This window comes from Zonotrichia leucophrys, chromosome 1A (assembly GCF_028769735.1).
Source record: "Zonotrichia leucophrys gambelii isolate GWCS_2022_RI chromosome 1A, RI_Zleu_2.0, whole genome shotgun sequence".
Classification (NCBI taxonomy): Eukaryota; Metazoa; Chordata; class Aves; order Passeriformes; family Passerellidae; genus Zonotrichia; species Zonotrichia leucophrys.
Genome location: NC_088170.1, coordinates 16,391,261 through 16,406,583, shown reverse-complemented (window position 1 = coordinate 16,406,583; position 15,323 = coordinate 16,391,261). Strand labels below are relative to the sequence as shown.

The 15,323-nt window shown below is 40.0% G+C and overlaps 1 protein-coding gene across 4 annotated transcripts in view; it reads right to left on the bottom strand.

Annotated features, from left to right (window-relative positions):
- Window positions 1-1,692: 1,692 nt before the first annotated feature.
- Window positions 1,693-15,323, bottom strand: part of MPPED1 (metallophosphoesterase domain containing 1) — a 60,160-nt gene continuing 46,529 nt past the window's right edge. For all 4 annotated transcript variants that reach the window (XM_064701744.1, XM_064701745.1, XM_064701747.1 and 1 more), the window contains 3 exons: window positions 11,745-11,860; window positions 7,028-7,141; window positions 1,693-3,570 (listed from right to left, as the gene is read on the bottom strand). In XM_064701744.1, the coding sequence (XP_064557814.1) occupies window positions 3,452-3,570; window positions 7,028-7,141; window positions 11,745-11,860 (349 nt within the window). In that variant the 3' untranslated portion in view covers window positions 1,693-3,451. The remainder of the gene's footprint in view (window positions 3,571-7,027; window positions 7,142-11,744; window positions 11,861-15,323) is intronic.

The following is a 15,323-nucleotide window of genomic DNA, read 5'->3' as shown; positions in this document are numbered from 1 at the left end:
TGCTCCTTCCTTCTAGTCAAGGAACATTTCACATCCTCAGCCGTATGTGACTGAGAGAGGTAAAAATAATCTTGTCTTTTTTTTTTTCATTGACGTACAGTGATATCTCCCCTATTCATTGCTGAAATGAACCAGAATTAATCTCAGCCAACAATTCTGCCTGGTGATGGGAATGCACATATTAGTGATACACATCAGCACACCTTCCTTCAGGAGCACCGCTACCAGGATAAATATCAGTGAAGGTCAGCAAAGGGGAGGTGGGGCAGGAAATTACTTGAGAGGTCATCCCAAATAAATAGAGCTGACAACTGCACAGCCAGATTTGTGGAAATCTTTCTTTTCATGGCCTCCCTTATCTGAGGTAGATCAGAAACTCAGGTCTTTCTGTGCCCACAAAATAAAAATACTCAGCTGGCCTTAATCTCCCTCTGTGTGAAGATGTGTTCTGACACCCAACTCAGAGCAGGAACTTTCCTTCCCCCAACTGCTGCCCACTCCCAAAGGATGGCATCCCAGTTCCTGACCTCTCCAGAGCTCTGCTGCAGCACTCCCACGGTAGCTTTTCCCTGCCTCCCAGGCCCACCTGGCACATTCTCCCACCAAAATACATCCACTACAGGTGGTGGTTGCTGTTTTCCCCTCTCTGCAACCCAAACCTCGAGCTCGTTACCCTCTGCAGGAGATGTGGTGGCTGGAAGATGGGGGAAAGAGCAGGGCACCCTCTGCTGAGCCCCCTCCATAACAACTTTAATGTCCCACAGCCTGGCTCCTACCCCTGGAGAAGATGACAGTCATTCCAACATGGAGCTGATCACATGAGCTGCACATTAAGAGACCTTATTTTTTGTTGTATGTTGTTTTTTTTTAAGACTTTATTCATCTAACATGCTTGACCAAAAATTACAACACTCAAGTTATGTCAAAATGATTAAATAATCTTTAAGCTTTCATACCTCAAGTACTTTAAATGATATTTTGAAGTAACAGTTGCTTTCATATCCTTTCCACATAAAAATACACAGTATTTGGAAGATACCTTAGGAAAAATTATTTTTAAGAGAATATTTTATGGTTGACATAGAAATTTTGCTGAGGCTAATAAAACGACCTCTTCCCTTCACTTTAACATTTAAGTGCCGTGAGCGAATGTAAACATTTCAGACTTTAACATACAGCCAATTTCCTGCCACATTTGTTGCAAACCACTTGAATTGTGACTAGATAAGCCACTTTTATTCTAACTACATGCTATTGTTCATCTTCCCAATGATGACAGGAGTTCATATTCAACTATGAATTTCAGTTCTTACTGATTTAGGAGCTGATCCTGAAATTTCTATACAAGTAGCTCTGACAGAAGTGGCCCCATCTGACTTAATGGCAGACTGCTCATGCACTTGTGAACCACTCCCCCAAAAACCAGTTGCAGGTGTCACCTATTGTTTTGGGTTTCATTTTCAGGAAAAAAAAGCAGCACATTAGTTTAGACACATGGTCACCCAACTGATTACAAAAATGACAGACCTGTGACTTATGTTTTTGAGGGGTCTCGTGGCTTCTTGTGGGTCCACAGCATGAGTCAGTTACTAGGCCTGAACATCTCGGCTCCAGGCAGCACCTGAAAGAGCTCCTGCACATGGGAAGCCAGTGAAAAGCAGAGTTTGTGCCCACCTAGCTGAGAGTCGAGGCTCACATGGCCTGGTTTTGCAACACAGGTATTTTAAATTGTTTATTTGTAGAATGTACATGCAGCTGTTACATAAAACACATTTACATCCATGTAACACACACAATTCTCCAATGCACGTTTGCAGGTGTGGGCTATGCACAAATCTGCAATCAGCTCTAAGCTGGCAGTGCTGTGGTGTGCCCAATGTGTGTGAACAAGATTAATGCCTAGATGCTGTCAGCCCCGTATTCAGGATGCCCACATTCAGAATACAGCAGTTAAATTATCTCCATCAAGTCAAAAGGACGTATTTGTTAGTTCAAGACAGAAATCCATTTCTCGCAGGACATGTCTGAAGCCCTGGGGTTTTTTTGGTAGCTTTCTAATCAATTCTTAAACTTCTGCCTAGGACAGGACTGAAATCTCAGCAGCTTCAATAACTCTGCTAGCCCTGCAGAAGAGCTGCACAGGCAGTACCATGACTGTGGACCATCCCAACCAGCTCCTGCCACATTCCCTGCTTTGTCTGGTGCCAAAAGCAACACAACAGATGGGTTTCTACTGGGTTTGTGCTGAGCCTCTCTCAGCAGTGTCCACGTGTGGGCAAACAGCAATACCAGGTCCCCTGAGGTGACCTCTGCTCTGCACATTTTGGTGTGTACCTGTCACTCACAGCCACCCAAAAGGGAGTGCTTGAACCACACCTTGGGTTGATACCTTCCCTTGACATCCATGTTTCCCAAGGACAACATTATCACAATGACATTTAACCACTCCTGACCAGGGCCAAATTCAAACCAGTAATCTCATCATTGGCTGCATGTCCCATTAGCAGTTTGTAAACCAATGGTCCCAGTAGGTTTTATTTAAAACACCATTACTAATCATTGGGTGGGCTCTTTGCAGGTCCTTTCTCTTTCTTTTTTCCTTAAATACAATTACATATCTCTTTACCATATGAAAACACAGTTATATTTTTTCTTTTTTTTTTTTAAGGGAAATGTCATCCTTTTTTTTCTTTTCAAACAGGCGAGGCCAGGTTACAAATTCCTGAGTTTATACTGCACTTAACACAGTCTCCCTTCTTGAATGTTGAGCTGTTTACAGCATGCTGGCAATATGCACCATTTCCCTTGCCATCTGTAATGCCAGATGTAGTAAAACTTCATTTCAGTACAGTGAATTAGGGCCTGTATTGCATTGGTTTTGAATAGATGCAAAGACTTAGACCTGGAGGACTTGGAGAAATAGCTTTCCTCCTTTGACTGGTCATTTGTGCATCATCTTTTATATTTGCCATGTTGATTAAGGGAAAACATCTTTACCATCTTTTTTTTTTTTAACAAGAGCTCACTGAAAAACATCTGAAATGAGGAAATCCTAGTCTAAACACTTACGTTTAAACCGCAAACTTTCTTAAAGAAACACTCCTTTGAAAGACATCGTTCTTTTAATAAAGTCCAGTATACGGTATGTACAAAAGCCCCTACTAGAGATATATATATATAGATATATATATATGTATATATATATATGTGGAATGCATTCACTTTTCTGTGTTCACAAACATTTTAATGGTGAAATGTTAGTCTTTAATCTGGTTCTGGCACCAAAATGTCTTTGTTCCTTGTCCACTTTTGTTATTCCAAATTTATCTGTGAAGAGCTAGCAGGAAAAAAAAGGATTTTGCTTTTTTGTTGAATGGTTCCCTATTGGGATTCTCAGCCAGCAATATAAAGTTGCTTATGTGTTGGGTACAACTTTAAATCCTCATTATAATCATGTGTTCCTTGGAGTAGGTAAGTCAATAACTATAGGTGGATTAAGTGGCTGGTAATTCACAGTGCACACAGATGCATTCACATAGGTGGTGGTTCCATCAGCCATGACACCATAACCTAAAAAGGAAGAAAAATTCTGGTTACTCTCATTATTCCTTATTATCTTCTTTCATTTTTAATTACCTTTATCACACAATAAGTGCCACATTTTTTATTACTCAGAAGGAATTTAAAAATTATCTTTGAGCAAAACATAAATGTTCCTTGAATCAATACCATCTTTTTCCTACAGAATAACTTTTTAAATTGTGTAAGAAAAGTAAAATGGGCCTTCAGTAGCTGGTGGCTATTATCTCTGGCAGCCAGCACACTAAGCCTCCTTAGAAAGACAGATACTTCTCTCTGCAGAGATTTTTCTCTTAAAACCGTTTTAGTTTTGGAAAGGATGCTTCTGATAGTTTAGGGTTGCAGTCATCAGTGCAGCAAACTTTGGGCAATTTTAATCTTCCCACCTTTTTTTCCTGCCCTATGTTGAACATCCTTTAAGCAACCAATGAAAAAAAAACATTGCTTGACTGAAGCAAGTATGTGTGCATGTGCATCAGGGCAGGATTTGCCTAGTAGGAACCTCTTCTTGCTATGTCTTTTAACTTGTTGACCAAACTTGATGGAAAGGCACTAAAATGCCTGCCCAGGCTGAGAAAAGATGGCTTTATTATTGAGTGCATTGTCTAACAGACAAGGTGAATTCACACCCTAAAACACCAGAACATTTCCACAGGAGAACACACACATCTCTGTGTCTCACCAGCGGTGAAAAAGCTTCAGCTACATCTCATGTCTGGCTAGACACACAAGGCAAACAATTCCAGAGTTACATCTGCAGAAAACCAAACTTTCAGTTCTAATTCCTGTAGAAGTACAATGAAATGCTGTTTCAGAAAGTGAAGAAGCCCTTTGACAACCTTGGTGTTATGAAAAAGAACACACTCTCCATTGTCAAAAATCTTTTAATGAATCTCTAAAAAAAACCATAAGCTTGATTATATGAAAGACAAAGGCCTAATGTTGGAAACTTTCACTGAAATATTATGATCAATATGAAGAACTGCATTTGACATCAGAAATACGTGATTTTGGGGAAATCACCTGGTGGAAAGCATTTGCACTAAGATTCAATCTCACCTTTCATAAAGTTAATAGCGAAATGTATTCATTGCTATATACACACTAAGCTCTAGCTATTCAAATCCTAGGTGCTGAGGACCCCATGTTTTCTCTGAATGCAATTTTGTGTCTTTCACAGCACTGAAAATTGCATAATTTGCAAGCAAAGAAACAGTAGCCAAATTCCTTTATTTTTGGTTCCTTGATACACCCTGAATAATGCAGGGCCTCCTGCACCTTCCATGGAAAAACTACACTATAATTAGGGCCCAGGGAGGGAAGAAAACTCTGTCAGGCTCCTGTCACAGGAATTTCTTTAAATCCCTTTCTGTTTGCCATGGAATGACTATTCTGAGGAAAACACAAAATGCACGGAGGAGAGTCAGCACCGTGGCTGGGACTTTCTGTCTCCTTGGCTACATATTTGAAGAGACCAGACATTTTCTTTTGCTGGAAGATTCCTAATGCTGCAGCTTTCACTCCTGTCCCACTGCCAGCGGGGTTTCCTTGGTCATGACCTCAGTGGAGTACTGGCTATACTGGGAAAACCAGAATTTTAGCCAGAGCCTCTGCCATGCTGCTTGTCCCTTCCATGGGTGCATCAGCAGCGAGCCCATGTGCAGAGGTAGTTTTTGGCAGACATGGTAGTGCAGAGAGGGAATAGGGAAGAAACATCTCTTATAAGCACCTCTTCTCCCCAGATGTTCAGTAAATGACTGCTGCAGATGTAGCTATGCTCACTCCGAGAAAGAACTCATCTGTTCAAATCATGCATTCTCTCTACAAAGTGCAGCTTCATTTGCACAGGCTGCCTGCAATGGGAATTCTCCTCTGCAGAGATTTAGCATCCCACTGACAAACAGGCTCTGCAGTTCCCCATTTGTTTTCTCTAAATTATGATAGTTAACAAGAAGAGTACCTTGTTTCTGTGTTTTGATACCTACTGTGCCAACTACATTAATTCACAGGATTTACTATTCTATGGAGGTGCCATTCTCTTCCCTTGAGAGCCAAAGCTGGACTTGGTTATAGCAGATGTGATTTTGTTTACCTGCCTGAAGCTTCATGGCTTGCTGTTTGCTTATATCCCCTGCAACCCTCTTGGCTTATAATTTCTGAAATGACAATGAGTTTGAACTGTGCTCACCAGCTCTCTTGGTTGGAATATCAAAGACTACTCTAGCAGCATTATTTGTTTACTCTGTGATTTAACAGCACTTTGGACATTAACCAGGCATTAATAGGTCACTGCAGATGAGACACAGGAGGACAATGGACCTAATCCTTGAGCTATAAAATAATGATCTGAACATCTTAACCATTAATTTTACACCACCAGCCATGTCACTTCTATGTGCTGCGGTGAAAGCCTCCAGCAGCAAGTCAGAGAGGGATATCTTAGGAAGGGTTCTTCACAAAACCAGAAGTATCTTAATGCCAGCTCCTCCAGTTTTTCCATCTCTGCCCTGCTGAGACCCACAGAGATCTTACAGCAAAGGCTGGAGCAGTCCCAGAAGCAGAAAACTGGCAGCTGTGGAGTACCTTTTCCTGCCAGTAAGTTGGAGCAGTTGATAATACACACGTCCATGCCAATGGTTCACTCCTGCACAGCCCACTGCTTCTGCTTGGGGTGGCAGCACTGCTTGAAGCCTTCTGCCTTGCTCTGTAAACAGGACAGGCAGCATCTACCTTTCCTTTTGCCTGGAGATGAGCTCCTGCTGTCACTGACTTCAGCAGAGCATATCTGTCACCATTTACTTGGCTTGTGCAAAGAGAACTTTTTTTTTTTTTTCCCTCCAGTTAAATATCAAATAGTCAATAGAACCACTTGTTTTGTCTAAGCACAAAATGTTTCCCCTGACAAAGCAACTAAATGCATCCATAAATATCTTGGAACTTCTACACCAGTCAGTGGTGATACCCCTCTTGATTTCAACTTCATATACACTCGGATGGGGAGAGAAAAGTTATTGTACAATCTTGAAGATCAAGCCTTAGAAGCAACACTCAAAATATACCTATCTCTTTTACAAGCACAGAAGTTAACACACAGAGATCTTACATGAATTATTGTGAAGCACAGATTCTGCTAAGGAAAAAAAATCCCTCCATCCTAATATTTAGTCACTTTCTGTAACTACTGGACTTGTATTCTTATTTTAAAATTCACAGTACTCATCCATGTGAAGGAAGCATCAACATGTTTTATAGATGTAGAAAATGAAAGATAAGCTCAAGTACAAGTATTGAAATGTGGATATCAGCCAATTTCACCTCTATATATACAGCTAAATATGTATCTGAATTCAAGTGCTTCAGTTCAGACATTCAAGTTTGAAAATGCTGGTTAAGATTTCTCTGTTTGCCATTTCTGAAAACATACATATAAAAAGAAATGTGCTCTGACCTTCATGGATATGTCCAAAAACATGAAGCCTTGGCTGTATTCGTCTCTGGACTGTGTTCAGCAGCTCAACACATCCTACTCGTTGCATTTTCTTAGGAACCCAGTCTAGAAAACCTTTGGAAAAGAAAGGAAAGCTTTAAGAGAAGACAGGTGATCCACAAAGCTGTGCTGTCATACAGAATTTTTGAGATTTCATGTCTCATGGCTTTTTACAAACAGCCACAGGAGAATTGAAATGGCAAAAGCTGTGTCTGCCTTGGTATGCAGAAGAGGAAGGAAAGAAAAATACTGGTGGAAAACCATAAAAGCTCATCTGGATAAAAAGGACTATGATAACACTTTCCAGGTTTCTTTTAAAAGAATAAAAATAATCACTGCAATCAAAGCATTTTTTGCGCTGTTGTTAATGGGAGAACTCAATGCTTTACCCCTTTTTCTTCCTGAAGAGAATGAGGTGTAAAGTGCAGTAAATCCAAAGCGAGCCTCTAAAGAATTTAAAAGAACATTTAACTATTTAAAACCAGTCCTGGGACCTATTTTTTATATTGAACACTTGAACCAATGTAATGGAATCTGAGCTGCCAATACTACAACTCTACTGTTATTACATTTAATCCTACAGCAGGGGAGCTCAGGTGAGGAATCCACTACATGCCCAAAAGTGACATCCTTGAGTTAAACCACTTCATGGCACAGCAAGCCCCACTTCCCTAAACTGATGAATCTCAGATGGGAAGAGAAACTCAGGACTTTTGCAGAAGATGGATTTAAGTGCTGCATTTTCTTGCACAAAAATTGTGTAAAAATGTATTTCTTATGAAAATAGACAGAAATGTTACATCAACTGCCTCTTAGTCTAAAAATACTGCAGGGGGAAGTTTACTGCCAACTGAAGTCCATGTTTCTTTCCAAGTAGTAGTATAAGGAGGATGTTGTATTGGAGTGTTTGCAACAATCAATCTGTTTTCTCTCTATTGTTCAGTCATTTTCATCAGGCTCAGATTTGGAAACCTAGAAGATAAAATCTTCCTGGTTTTATTTTGTTGTTCTGACATTTTCCCTGTGTGCCTGTCATAGCTTTGCATCTCTTGGATTTTCTGCAGTAGTGTGAATATATTGTGCTTTTAGCCAGAGGTACAGAGCCTGGACCTGTTTTTCATACATTTACTTTTGATGTCCACTCAAGCATGGCTAAGCAGCCAACCAACTGGTTTAAAAGACCAAAAGTGTGGTATTCAAGCTCTTGGAAAAGCTCTCAGATTTGCTAGAGCTTCAGGGTAGGTTCACACATTGAGAAATACCTCTTTAGCTGCCAGTGCTTGAAAACTGGGCTCAGTAACTGTGAGGTTTTACCAAAATGGCTAAAGTTTGCACTTGTTTCATAGCTACTCAGAGAGCTACTCAGAGTTCAATTTTCAGAAAAAAGAAAAACAAACCTGGGAGTGGGGCATCCTAAGTGCCAAAAAGAGGAAGTTCTCATCATGGTCAAAGACCTGAAGGTGCTGTTTGGCCCCTGTCAGGGAATGTTGAAAAAGAAAGCCTTGCTGAACTACAGCCAGGCTGAGCAATGCTCACTCCTCCTGAATTCACATGTGCCATCGAAGGGAGGTCAAAATTCACCAGAGAAAAACAGCACTTATGATGTTAAAGTGAGGCCAGCCATTCCTCTGGAATAAAGTCATGTTTGGGGTTTTTTTCAGAGTAAACATATTATAGCCATAGGTTTTATTACTCCAGTGATTTGAAACAGTTAATTGTCAAAATGTCTGCGGTGAACATAAAGCCGAAAGTATTTCCACTTCAAAAACTTCACAAACAAAAATCCATAAAATTAACTTCTCCATTAAATTAAGCATTATTTATGTTGAACATGTTTTTGTTTACATGCATTATCACCCTTCTGAAGCCTTCCCATATGTTTGCAGCTTATTATGTACACCTGACTACACAGACTAAGAATAATTGATTACACCTAGCTAACAATTAGAGTTCATCTTAGGGGTTTTTTAATGTTTGGTTACTTGAAACAGGTTTCTGCAGCTGTCAGGAAAGTATAAATCTTTGTCACAGACTATCAAGCAGACAGCTGCAAATGAAGACTTAAAGGTGAAATTAAATTAAAACCAAAGAAAATAAAGTGAACTTTTGGAAGAGAAATAAAAGAATTGTAAATGGAGATCTTTAGGAAACAAAAATATGCAGATATGGAAATGAGCATTAACACTGATCCCATAATCAAAAATTCTATATTTCATAAGCTATGAAATACATTGCATATCTTTGTTAATAATAATAAACAGGTTACTGATAAAATGGTCCAAAATAGATGTTTTAACCTTTTTTTCCCATCCTCTGTGAACCTCCCATCTATTCTGTTTTAGAATAGTGCTTTGGGATGAAGTAGTGCTTCATCCCAAAGCACTACTCTAGAACAGAAGAGAAAAATTACTTGGATTTTTGTTACATGGCCAAATGAAAATCAAAGTTCATTAACTCTTAATGGTTCTTCTGTATCTATATCAGACCATTTCAAATCTATGTAATAATGTATTATTAATTAGTTCAGGAGGATGCACACTCTTGAAGTGAGAGAATCAGAGAGGAGCACAGAAAATGGATGGTGGGCAGAATTAAGGCAGCCATGCTGGAGAAAAAAAGCCCAGAATTTGCAAGAGGACTGATTGCTATTTATGGTCATTAGGAACAACGCTAGTGAGGTTCTGAGCTCCAAGATGAGAACAACAGGAATCAGCTTTCTGGTTAGAATAATTGGCTGGGAGGTTCAAGGGGGATCCTGTCTCCCAAAGGGTCTGTGGACAGAGCTGCACAATGAGGTGGGTCTGTAAGTTAAGCAGAGTGCTCAGTTCTTTGAAGTGTCATATATTTGTTGCCAGGGGTGTCAGGGAGACCAACAGCTCCTGCCCTCAGGCAGAGTGTTCTGTGCTTGAGCCATCTATTAATGCATCAATAAGAGAGAGACAAAGAAACAGGGACTTCTAAAAAACTAAAGGAAATTCTTGGGGGATGATTGAAGATAAAGAATTAAAAGGGGAAAAAAAAACCCCATATACTGAGCCATGGAGACAGGGGGAATTCACATTACTCCATTACAATCACTGGAGATGGGTGGCCCTTCCTCAGAATTACTGCAATTATTAATTTACTTTTCAATTATTACATTTACTATTAAATTTATTATTGAAGTCTGTCTGTTGAGTGCCAGCTCTGCAGTGCTCTTTAGGGGTCCTCCTCCCTCTGCTGATGCCTGAGGCTACTGGAGAGGCCTGGTGGCTAAAACAGCATGGTGGTTGAATCTCCACTTTCCAACATTAGATTTCAAGTGAATCTCCAGTCAGCTGAAGTTTGAATTGTTCTACACCTGGCCATCTGGCTTTAAAAGGGGTTTTCAAAGTGCTGAAAAAGCTTCTGAAAAAGTTTTAAATATGACTTATAAATAAAACTACATGAAAGGCACAGCATTGTGCCTTGGAACCTAGGGGAGATTACCCCCATACCAATGGCTTGGAGCTGATATCTCAGGGCTGAAACAATTTCTGACATCCACTTTTACAATACAGGCTCATATTAAAATCAGTCTGTAGCATGGCATGAGACTCCACTTAGGTGAAGAATCAAAACACACACCCCTAACTGTGAGAAACTGCTCACAAAGAACTACTTTCCCCCAGGATTAGTGAGCAGTGGAATGCAAACATGTCTTTCTAAAGAAAACAAAACACAAACCCTTTAGATACTTTCTCCTCCAAGCTCTGAAAGAGAAGAAAGGGTGGAAGATGAGGGTTTTAGCTTCATGAAATTGGGGAATCTAAAGGTTTAAAGAAACCAACTGCCTCCATTTCACGCAAAGCACAGTAAGGCTCAGCAGAATACTTGAGTACAAGCTTCTTGTTCATGTCCACTTATTAAATTAGTGAGAGTCAAACACACAGTCACATAAAATATAGACTGCTGTATGTTAAATACATTGAAAAAAAGCTTAAAAGCCTTAAGCCTTTACTGAATCTGGACAAGTTTGTGTGATTGTATTATTTATGTAGCAAATTTAATGTCCAAATTTTCTAGGAATACGAGAAATCTCTTATAGATAGATAGCTTTTATATCACCTATATTAAAATAATTGGAAAATGTACATGCAAAACTGTTTCTTTTTAAACTCTTCATGTTGCCAAATTGTATTACAGATAAGCAATTCAGCCATCCTGTCCAAAGAACAGGCAAACAATGGGGAGCATCTGGGTTTGTGAGGCAGAAGGTGCACCAACTCAGCATAATGAGGGAAAAAAGAGATTCTGGGTACTTGTTGGTGGGAGAGTGCAGTAGCAAGTCAGGGAGACAGTGATAAAAAATAAAATCCTAATCCTGCATTTCTCTTCAAACAGGCTCCATGCCTTCAATCTAGTAATTTCACCAGTGGCAGATTAGAGATGTGCATAGGAAAACTAGACCCTGCTAATTTGTAAAGCTCATTATGGCTTTATGTGTTAACATTTTATTTTTAAAGCCATTATTTAATTCCCTGCCATTGAGCTGAGGCATCATAGGTAATCATGAGCTGAAGTCCTGGTGCTGCTGAAATCAGTATGCATGTTGCTTTTGACTTTTGTAAGTGAGGATTGCACTCTTTTTCTAAGGAGAGCCATCAGTTACCATATAATCATCTGAAATACACAGCTAAGAGCACTATTATTTTCTTACCGAGAGGTGGTCCATGTGTTATAAGAATATCTATTCCATCTGGAATAAGGTTCCATTTCTCTAATAGTGCTTGGCCTCGTGGAAGATTAAAGCCCCAGCCATAAAACCAAGGTTGCCTGCCAAGAGAGGAGGAGAATGTCTTCAGTGCTACTTCCATGTACTGGTTATCTAATTAAAATACTGAGGTTGCCTCTTTGCTACCATGGAATTTGAAGACACAAATAGCATTAATTTTCTTTGTGTGCGCAGTAATCCCCTCTTTCCATACTAGCAGTGTAGTTTAACTTGTATGGCAAATACGAGCAGTCCTCCCCGCTTTCAGTAGCAGCACAGAGTAAAATATTCACAGTATTGCTCCAACTACTTACAAGGCCTGGATACCAAGATCTCCATGTGTGGATTATCACGCTGACTCTCACAACATTTAGAAGAACAGCTGTCTCAGACACCTTCACGTGATTTATGTTTCACATTGGCTCCCAGCACGTTTGGCCCTTAGCCTATGACCAGCTGGGCAAGGACAGACCCTGGCACCATGACAGATCCTGCTCCAAAGTCAGAGACATCATCTCTGCTGCTTTGTTTCCCTAATTGGATACATCCCACCAGAACAAGAATGCTGCTGCTTCTCTTACACACAAATTTCTTCTGTCCTCTGGTGTGTTGACTTACTTTTAAGTAAGACTTTCCATATTCAGGATTCCTTATCAGACAGGCATTTACATTTTTTCAAACACACTCATGGAGCAGCTCATCATGGAGCAGCAGGACTGTAACACTGCCAGTCAGAATATAATTTATCTGTATCTTGCTATCCCATTGATTAAAAAACTATATTTCACAGCAATTATACCACAGTGTTAAATTATGTCTTGCTGACTAGGCTCTAATTCTAGGTCATAAAACTGAGGGGTTAGTTTTAGGTTGGAAGTTTTAATAATTTCTTGACTGACGTCCTGTGGCCATACTCATATTTGAAGAACAATGAACAAAAGATTTTTCCTCCACAGACAAAAAAAGGCTCAACTACTGATGACTGAAAGACTTTCTTTCTCATCCCCTGCCTCTTCATCACATGCCCTGGATAACCAGGGTTTTGAGAAATAGGTGTCTCAGGGAAAAAAAAAAAGGTGAATCTTCAAACATCTGCTATTGGGACCAGAAATATATGTCCCAGCCTCCAGAAGCTGTGATGAGGGAGGTGAAGAAGGTGTGTGAAGGAGAAATGCCAACAGCACTAGCAGTGAAACAGAAATCTTATTCTGAGTAACATTGCTCAGGCCAAGGCAGCTGGCTAAGGCACATCCCTACATCAGGCCACAAAGTCACACTTTTCTGGTTCCCTGTTCAGCATTCCAAGCAGCCTTTCCTCACCTTCCTGCTGCCAGGGTCTAGAGAGAGACTCGGAGGAGACCTTATCTCTCCGAAGTTACCTGAAAGGAGGTTTTAGGAAGATGGGAATCGGTTCTCTTCTCCCAGGTAACAATAAATAGAACAAGAGGAAATGGCCTAAAGTTGCACCAGGGGAGGTTTAGATTGGATATTGGGAAAAATTCTTCCCTGATAGGTCAAGTGGCTAAGTCACTATGCCTGGAAGCATCTAAAAGATGTGCAGATGTGGCACTTGGGGACATGGTTTAGTGGCATCAGGTTTATGGCTGGACTTGATCATGTCAGAGGTCTTTTCCTAAACAATTATGGGATTCTCCTAACTGGCTTATTGTGCAGCAAGGTACCAGCAATGTTACCATGTGACATTGCCACACCGCAACCACACAAGCTCTGTGGAGCTGTATCTGCCCCCCCTTACATTCAGCTCACCACTGAGATAAGGAAATTATTTTTTACCACACAGGAATGCCTTGAAAATAAAAACCTGAAGTTTGTGAGGTTCTTGGATATTACAGAAGTGGAAGGCTTCATACAGTGGTTGGCTTTTTCTAAACTCTTCATCCTTTCCTGCCTTGGGATTGCATTCCACAGCTAACAGGCCAAGTATTTTTCTTCACTGAGAATACTCAACTGTTGTGCAAATTGTAGGCCCAGGATAAGTTCTCTAGAAGCAAGATCTCACTGACAAAATATTTGCAAGGGCAAATACGTGACAAAAGAAGTGTCAGCACAGTAAACCATGTATTTTAAGTCACTGACAGTTTCAATGGATATGCCAGGAGTGGGCAGGGAAAGGATTGTCCCTGGGTCCCTGATGGGAAGCGAGGGAAGGTACTGTCCATAGGTATGCCAGACGGAGAAAGGAAACCAAGGGGAAAGACCAGTATTTGCCCAAGAAGCAAAGGTCAAAAACTCACAAAATAATTATTTTAAGACTACAATGAAGCATTTTTAAAGAGAAATATTCATGACTGCCACAGGTCTCACCAGAAGTCAGCTTAATTCTGCTGAAATCCAGATGACCACAAACCACATAGGCAGCTGTGAGAGCCTCTGCCTGCCTCTACCAGGGCTGGACTACACACGGCCACTTTCTAAAAAAGCCCATTTCCCCTTATGAATAGGCATGATCTGCTTATTAAGACAAGAAGCACTTTCCCCCGTCCCTCCCTCCTCCCTCCCTCGCTCCCTTTGTGGTGACTGCAGCGGGGCTGGTAAGTTATGCATGCTGGAGCTGTTCTTTTGTGAAGGGGAGATGTTACAACTTGTGTGATTTGCCATTATGCTGTCTTTTGTGACAATCCTGAGATGGAAGGAAATGTCTGGAATATTTCTGGCAAAAAAAAAAAAAAAGAAAAAAAAAAAACCAGGTCCAAGAAAGGATTCAGTGGAGGATGCTGGCATGCTTTACATTGGAGAGAAGAAAGACAAATCACACACTTCAGTGCCCCCACCCCCAAAGCAAATACCATCTTTATAAGCATATAGGGATTTTATAAATCCCCAAGCCCCTTCTTCTGAAAATTTATTACAAAACAGCTATAAAAGTTTCTGAGAAGGAAAAAAAGCCTTCTTCTCTAATACCCACTAATGAGCCCATGACCCGAATATCATGCAAAGACAACTTTGTCTAAAATTTGCATTTATGATAGAACCTGAAAGCAAAGTTAAATTCTTTATGTAGAGTACATGGAATTTCTGTATTCCCAGTTAGAAGTTACTCAGGAAAAGTGTAATTATTTTTATAATGTATTTTTCAATAATCTTACATTTGATGAAGAAAATATTGCCAGGTATGTTCTACAAGAGAAAAATTCACTATCATCAGAAAAAAAGAAACCAACCCAAGAAAAATTTATTTGGCAATTAAAGACATACATCATTAATGTATTTCACCTTTGAAGTGAAGCATTCATCTGTAGAAATGTACTTTGATTTAGGTCTTACCTTTTTCAAGAGAACAGCTTGAGTGTTTCCAACACTCTACTGAAATTCAACCGGTTCGTTATTTTGATAAGAATAATGATTGTCTACGTGTAAGATTCAAGGGGGAAAATATATCAGAGGTGAATTTGTTTACAGCACAATTAACCTTATGTTTAAAACATTTGAACAAGTTTTGCAGGCCAAATAATCTGCCACACAAAAAGGGCTGAATTATCAGAGTTTGTGCTAGAAATCGGATGT